We start from the raw sequence: 8,503 nt of genomic DNA on the forward strand, positions 1-8,503 counted from the left end.
ATTAGAATACATTTACTGATATTATTCATGGACTGACTGCAGGGAGATATTATGCAGGTAGAGGAGATACGAAGGGTTGATTGTGTTGAAAATGTTTGCAAGCAATACATAAATATGAAAATACAGTTCCATATTCTCTAGCTTTGTGGCAAATAACACACGGACACAATATGTATGGTTCAGTACAACACATTGTATATGTTATGTAGAGAATGTTTCATAGTATATATTATACATAGGGTAACGCATTCAGTATAATTAAAAGTCATACACTATATAATTAAGATTACATTTACCATATATTATATAGAAAATATCATATGCAATATAAACTATAAAGAGAATAACACAATCTAAATTTTCTTCATGTTTGAAATTCTAGTTAGTGAAGTATTCAAACTTACTATGAACACTACAAATAATTTGCAATATTGTATAAATTTGTTTCTGTCTTTAACAAAATGCAATGAGTGTGTAATTAATAAGTACACGCTTTACACACAAATCCGACGTAGTGTTTATTTGTATAGGGTTCCGCTTAAAGCCGCATCATTGCGTTTTAAGGTTATGGTTACATAACATTGAAGGGAAATCGGCAGATCGTTTATAACAGATCTAATTCAGACAGACGGAGCAATAACGTTTAATTTGTATTTCTCTGTACTTTACTGTAGGAGTCCATGGTACAAATAGTATTTAGTTGTCAATTATGTTTATTAATATTTATATAACTTAAGTGGTTAACGATGTGAATTCTACAAGTGCTACCGAAGTGTCAGCGTCACGAACAGTTGTCATTGTACAGAGAGCATTTGACATAAATATTAAATTTTCCTTAGTTAACTATGTACAGGAAAGATCGTCCGTTGTATAGACTATCGGAAGGTACGGTCCGGGATTGGCGTGTCAGGTCGGCGGGGTTACTGCAATCTTCCGCCCGGCAGCCTGACAAATCCAACAGTCTCAAAGTATTTCCCGTGTGATCAGTAGCTCGTTCTGGTGTATTTCGGGATCTTAAGTTTTTAATCTTATTTTACGCTATATGCTCAGTAGAGCAAATATCATCGTCTTCAATAATATCCACATCTTCTTCGTGACCCTCTATCAGAAAGGTGTTCTGGCTGCCTAAAGACTTTATCTCCATGGAATTTGCCGGGGCTATTTCTGTCCCGCTGACGCTAGAGTCGAGGCGCTGCTCCTCGGTGGGTGAGTTTTTCTGACCGTGATCATCTCGAGACTTTCTTAACTGCTTTTTGTGTTTCATTCTTCGATTCTGGAACCACGTTTTCACCTGGATAACACATCAACCAGAAAAAAAAACCTAAGAATTTGACAGGAAGAGCACTTTTGACCCAACGAGTTTAGTGATAAAGCCCCAGCATACGATAGCGGGCGAGGGGTGAAATTAGCTGCTGTTGATCATTTTTTTAAAGTCTTTTAGAAATCGAGAGAAATTCGTTTTCAAATCAAAGGACTAATTCCCAACTACAATTTCCTAACCCAAAATCCAATGTGTTTCCACAGAATTTATAAAAAATATGTTGTCAATTATTTTATTTTTTTGTAGAAACATAACATAGAAACATAGAAAACAGGTGCAGGAGTAGGCCATTCTGCCCTTCGAGCCTGCACCGCCATTCATTGTGATCATGGCTGATCGTCCCCTATCAATAACCCGTGCCTGCCTTCTCCCCATATCCACTGACTCCACTAGCCCATAGAGCTCTATCTCACTCTCTCTTAAACCTAATAGAAACATAGAAATTATCACATAAATGTAATAATTCCTTAAAACTGAGAAGGAATATTTAATCATGTTTAAATAATGTATTGGACTCCGCGTCTTAAATCACAATCGAAGCAATATGATGGTTTAAAAAGCTAGCAGAAGTATTTCATGATGTGAAGATTGTGTCTCCATCTTCAGTTTAAACCGGCATCTGCAGTTCCTTCTTACATATTTCATGATGCGCTTCCTTTCACTTCGAATTTGAAAAAAAAATGCGATCACAATTCTCAGCATTAAAACAGGCATCGGTGAAAGATTGCCAAGTTCAATATTCCAAAGGGGACTCTTATATTTCTACAGGTGATTTGGTATTGGACCAGGTTTAATAAGCGAGTAGACATTTTTGACCAAGTTTCAAAATCGTTTGATCAAGGATTTATTTCACTCATTTCACGCACTGCATCATTTTCACTTGTTGGATAACATGCCGTTACTATTATAATGGGTGCTCACTGTGGAGTCTGCTCACTGATTTCGACGGTAAATTAGTTAGAGAAGTAATTCTCCTCTCTGGTCCCGGACATTTAGATGACGAAGTTAAACATGGTTTAAAGTTTCTATTATGGTGACCCGTTGTGCGTGCGCGCTTGGAGGTGGGGAGCGTGCGTAGCTGGTGGTAGTGTGGTTGGGGAATGTGAAGTTTCAGTGCTGTTTTTTTTTAATATATAAAGGGCTGGAGCCAAATACAACCAGGTGCCGTAGGGATGTAAATAGCGTAATGAGTGGAAACAGAAATTGTGAATTAAATTTCATTCGAGGCTTCACAGGTTTTCTTTTAACTCGCCTTCAAGGTCACCGGGAGGTGCGCCGACTCGGTTCAGTGGAAGTGACGGAGCTGATAATTGCTGTCAACAGTTAGTAACACAAACCGTAACTATGAACCAATAACCAGTTGCTCGCCCGTAACTCACTTCTTTGTAGAGAGGTCACATTCTCTCGGAATATTAATTATCATTTCTTGTCAAATTTTTATATCAGTTGATTTTGATTTGAAAACCTCAATGTTTTCACCACACTGCTAAATTGTTCTTCCATATATATATATATATATATATATATATATATATACATGTATATAACAATTGTTGTCTATATGTAAATGTATATATATATATATATATATATATATATATATATATATACATGTGTGTGTGTGTACGAATATTATATCTATATATGTGTGTATCTATATGTGTGTATATATGTGTGTGTGTGTATATATATATATATACACATATAGCAGCAATGAAAACACAATTAACTGAAGGATATTGGAATTGAAGGAAGGATACAAATATATGTATATATATATTGTATATTATTTGATATATGCATTATTTGGGTTGGTGTTGTGCAATGAGATTATTTTGAAAAACAGTCTAAAGAACAAATTATATCTACCAAAATGCAATTCAATCAACATAGTTTAATTCTGCAACCGCCCTCCCGGTTGTACCTGGGTCTCCGAGAGACTCAGTGCGGACGCCAGTTCCACTCTCTCTGGGGTTGACAGATAGCGCTGGATCTCGAATCGTTTCTCAAGCCCCGAGAGCTGTGAGTCGGAGAAGACGGTCCGGGCTTTCCGCCGCCTGCAGTGTTTACCTGGAAGCTCAGGGGGGTGTTGGAAGAGAGCCGGCATGTGCATCCCTACTGATAACAAGAACACAATGTTCAATATCAATTTTCTTCTCAAAATCAGCATTCATCCCTGTAAAAGATTATTTGTGCGACAAAATATCCCCTGTTCGCTGGATCTCCCGATGACAAGAGTTTTGTCCTCCTTCGTCACTGTTTGTCCAATAATTCTGGAGGTCAACCAAAGGATGATGTTCTGAATTGCCCCCGCTTAACCGCTCAAACAGCGGCTCAACAAATGTTACAACCCATTGAAATGTTCCGCGTGTTGGTCGAATGAAAATCTGTGACTGTCTAACTAGGCTTCAAGAACATACGAAAATAACAACACACGGCTGGCAATGTACATCTAACAATATTTGGTCATTTACTCGTTAAACGATTGTTTCTGCTAAAATGCCTTCTCGTTTCAAAATGTGAGCTGTCCTTTGATGCGATTTCTATTAACAGGTTAACATTCGACTTTGGGTTACCTCTTCAAAGAATTACCAGTTCGTTGCCGGTCAAAAACTCCCTATTCATTTTCGATTCCCCACTGAGATTTGGCATCTGATACCTTGTAATATAAGGTGGTTATTTGTATGTGAAGCTTCTTGCATCAGTTCGACTTAATGTAGTTGACACTTTAAGGAGTAGCTACCATGTCGGCCATTGCTGAATATACCTGATTAGTTTATGCCATTTCGTGTCTTTTTAACGAAATGAAACACCATATGGACACACTGAAATGAACAACAGTGACTTTGGTGAGAACATATCTAGTCCCCAGCAAAGATCCATTTTGAAGTTTAGAAAAGTTTAAATGTTTATTTTTCAAACGCTGGTTTTACTTCGGACCAGCAGGTAATCAAATATATTATGAGCGACCACATCTGACAGTAACGGCAATTGACTATTTGATGGTTTAAAACACCATGTGTTTTGCAAAGTTTACTGCGAAGACACGAAAGAGATTACAAATTATTCTGAAATGTTAGAATAGGATAAAGGCTGAAAGACACTTTGCAGTTCGCACTTTCTCCCTTAATGGTTGGCAAGAATAGTTAGGGCAAGAATCGGCATACAGATATTTAGTCTGAAGAAGGGTCCCGTCACGAAATGTGGAATTTCCATTTCCTCTCCAGATATTGCCTGTTCGGCTGTTACTCCAGTAAGTTGTGTTTTGCTCAAGATTCCAGCATTTGCAGTTTCTCGTGTCTATAGATATTTATATTTACTAACTCCCGAATGTACACCAGTATTCATTGTACTTCGGTTCAAAGATGGTCCGTTGATATACCCTTCATGATGTGTTTCTGAACAAACTTGTTCTCGTCAGCTGAACAGGTCTACGCTTATTCTGCGCTTTACTAAATATCGATTTCGAAGCCCGAAATGTCACCTATCTTTTTCCTCTAGAGGTGTAGTCTGACTCGCTGAGTTACTCGAGCACTTTATGTCTATCTTTGGTATTAACCAGCATCTGCAGTTCTTTGTTTCTGCATTAACATGATGTGCCATGTGTGTGATGAACATTAGCTTTCAACGTACCGGTTTGAACATGCTTCTGTCCATTTATCCTCACACATTCTTTAGTCAAGGGTCTTGTTATTGTTTTATAGCGCTCGCGAAGCATTATATTCTACTTTAAATGTGCTAAATAAACTAAGGTTGCCGAATTGTCCCGATTAATAAGCGGTAGAGTCATGAAATTATAGCCATTCAGCACAGAAACATGCCCTTCGGTCCACCACGTCATTGTCGACCTTTCTGTTCGTCTATACTGGTTCTATATGCCGGCATTAGGACGCACTCTTCAGTCCTATGTCAAATTATGTGTCTATCTAAATGTCTTAATAACTTCACGAAAGTACCTAATATTGGTACTAGTCTGACATTTACACGATATAACCACAGTTATTGGGAAAGCAATTCCATATACACATTTAATGCAGAACATGTATCAATGTGTTAAATGTGTAGGAAGGAATTGCAGATGCTGGCTTACACCGAAGATAGACAGAAGATGCTGGAGTAACTCAGCGGGACAAGCAGCATCTCTGGATAGATGGAATGGGTGAGATTTCGGGTCGAGACTGCGATGCTACCTGTCTCGCTGAGCCACTCCAACATTTTGTGTCTATCTTCTAATATGTTACATGTTTTGCCCTGGATGATTTCAATTTATTTAATGAACTTTTCGATATTCATGTCGAATAGAATCAAGGCACAGTTTTGATTCAGAGTTAAGTTTTGTTTTATGTTTCAATCTGGGGAGAAAATGCCGTTTACCTGCTGTAGGTGCTAATGTTACTTCAAGCCCGTGTTGGGTGTTTTATGTGTCAGGAAAAAAATGCACCTTTGGGCCGAGTGGGGGGAAAGGGCGTGGTACTAATAGGTACTTAAACCCTCAAAATAAATTGCAGACTAAACCAAGAAGGCTGTGCGGTGGCAAATTCTCACTTGAAGCTGATGATTAAAAAGATAACTAAGAGTTTGATCAATGTGATCGGTTAAAAATTACTGTAAGTGAATCTTATTCATTTGAATGATACTTTTTTAAAACAAATCCTTAAACATTCAAGAGCTCGATGAAATCAAATTTCTTTAAAAGATTTTGATAAGGCGACATATTCGTTTAAATTAGTATTTATTTTACGGGTTTGTACGAAACAAGCGATAGTTTGATGACTCATGCTCAAAATAAAATTGCTAAAGTCGGTGTCAGTTGTGTTTCCCTTGAATCACACGAGCTTGCAAAGACTTTAGCAACAAATCCACTTTGAAACATGGTCGAAAGAATTTTAATACTGGCATTCAATTTTAAATAAAAAGTTTAAAACTTAAGTCGTCAAGTCCCACTTTATAATATGAGAGACAGGCTCCATGTGGTTAATTTATTGAAAGCAATCGCATTCGCAAAATCAGTACAGCAAACGATCAACGTTTGACTGGTTTTTGGCTTGAAATCGCTTATTTTCTTATCACATTGAGCCTAGCGCAGGCGTTTTAAACTTTCACTGCTTTATATTCCAATGCGGTTTCATATAGATTCCCACAATCTGAGCATTTGGCACCTGACTCCTGTTGCCTGGAATACATGTCAGAAGAGTTGTATGCTGCAAACAATATATATACAATTCGCTCGATTAAATCTTGGGAAAACAGGTAACGAAACAAAAAAAGACAAGTGTGACTTTTTCACACTTTGTGTCGGCTTCATATATTCAGCGCAGACCGCCAACCGATGCTTGCAATTATTGAGAAATACACTTTAAAGTTTAAATTCGCCCCCTGCATTTCTTGTACTGATAAACCGTTTACTCCAACTTAATCATTAACAGATAGACTTACCAGGTGACGTTAGAAAATACGGGTGATGGTGCTCCGGCTTGTGGAGTGGGTGATGAGGATGAGGTGCCAGGATGGTCGGAGTTGGCATGAGAGGGTATCCATACTCCAGCAACGGGACGCGGGATGCCAAGGAACTGGCATAGGACACGGGAGGGGCATCTCTTACGGGCTTGGGTTTATGCAGTAAAATATCTTCGATGAAGAAAGAGGTCGGTCGCTGGGCAGAAACCTGGTGTAACGGGGACGTGAAATTCAGGTTCATCGCTCCGCGTCTCCGGCTGCCAGTCCAAAAGAGGTTTACTTTATTTTGTGTGTGTTTATGAGCGGAAACTCCACTGACTGGTCTTTTATTAGCGAGACTCAGCCGAAAGTCTTATTTTTGGATGTAACAGGTTTGCAGGAGGTTGAGAGACTATTTACTGAAGTGAAAGATTTGCACTTCGCCAGGGAATACGACCGCGATTAGCCAATGGGGAAGCTCTGGGCGGAGGATAGGAAGCAATCACTAAGCTTGCTGGGCATATTGGCGCAGGTAGCGTTGGTCATCGGGAGCTGGCCCAGGTACTGAACCAAGCGGGTCATGAAACGCGTCAATTAATAATAATTACTGCAAGCGCTTCGCGTCTCCTTTGAAAAAGAAAATGATGTTCCAGAACAAAATAATGTATCTTATTAACTTATAAATTACAGCATGGATTTTACTTGCTTAGTTTTATTTTTGTTTCAACATTCAAAGCAAGTGTAGTGTACGAGGGATCAGTTTTTATATTCTCAACAAGCTGGGCAGCATTCGTTTAGAAGTGGCGCCATATCAACATTTCCGTTCTCTGGACAAATGCTGACCATTTACGTTTGTGTCCGTTTCCCAGCATCTAAAATCGAAATACAACAGGGAATCCAGTCATTTCAGATAACCAGCCTTTCCAGTTTTTCTCAGCCCACTAATGCACATAACATGCTGGGCATTTCCAGCATTCGGCTCTATTTTAGATTCCCACCAACTGCCGTGTTTTGTATCCTACAGATTCAGCACTTTTTTCGCTCATTTGTTTTCTTCTACCTACGTATTAATGCGAGTAACGATTACAGAGCCTTCAACCCTCACAATAACAAACCAGTTTTTGTTCCCTCTAATCTATCCTGGTCTCCACTCGATCACAGAAATATCCTGTATTCAACTCTTCTTCACTTGTGTTACAGGTTTGGTTTTCCTATCTATGATCAAAGACCATCCACTAGAAGTGGTTACTCACCTGGGCACCTTCGACAAACTCAAGGGCCAGAAGTCAAACAAGGACAGGGGTTAAATAGCAGCAGCACCCCCCCCCCCCCCCCCCCCCAGCCCCCAAAGACTCACGTGTGGATATATGTGACCATTTCATCACCATCACTGGGTCCATATCCCAGAAACATCTACCCACTAGTATTGCGAGACCACCTTCACCAGGAAGACCGGTGTGTTTTAAGGCAGCAGTGGATCATCAAGGCCATTCAAGGCCACTCAACTCCAGATCCCAATCCACACATTGTAAAGAAAAATTATTCCCCTTCATGTGACCTTTAGTCTTCGACCCCCTGCTGGACTAACTCAGCGGGACAGGCAGCATCTCTGGAGAGAAGGAATGGGTGATGTTTCGGGTCGAGAGCCTTCTTCAGACTGAATCGATTCCGATTGATTTCTCATCGATTTCGATTGATTGACTGGTGCGGAGAGGACATTTTAAACTATTATTTTGAACTATTTTT

At 39.3% G+C, this 8,503-nt stretch overlaps 1 protein-coding gene across 1 annotated transcript; it reads right to left on the reverse strand.

The window, feature by feature from the left end:
* Positions 1 to 520: 520 nt before the first annotated feature.
* Positions 521 to 8,044, reverse strand: bsx (brain-specific homeobox). Its single transcript, XM_055660463.1, has 3 exons — positions 6,758 to 8,044; positions 3,246 to 3,439; positions 521 to 1,291 (listed from the first exon to the last, which is right to left on the reverse strand). The coding sequence occupies exons 1-3, from the start codon at positions 7,017 to 7,019 to the stop codon at positions 1,034 to 1,036; spliced, it is 714 nt and encodes a 237-aa protein (XP_055516438.1). The 5' UTR covers positions 7,020 to 8,044; the 3' UTR covers positions 521 to 1,033.
* Between the last annotated feature and the right edge of the window lie 459 nt (positions 8,045 to 8,503).

The sequence above is a fragment of the Leucoraja erinacea genome, chromosome 32 (assembly GCF_028641065.1).
Source record: "Leucoraja erinacea ecotype New England chromosome 32, Leri_hhj_1, whole genome shotgun sequence".
Lineage (NCBI taxonomy): Eukaryota > Metazoa > Chordata > Chondrichthyes > Rajiformes > Rajidae > Leucoraja > Leucoraja erinaceus.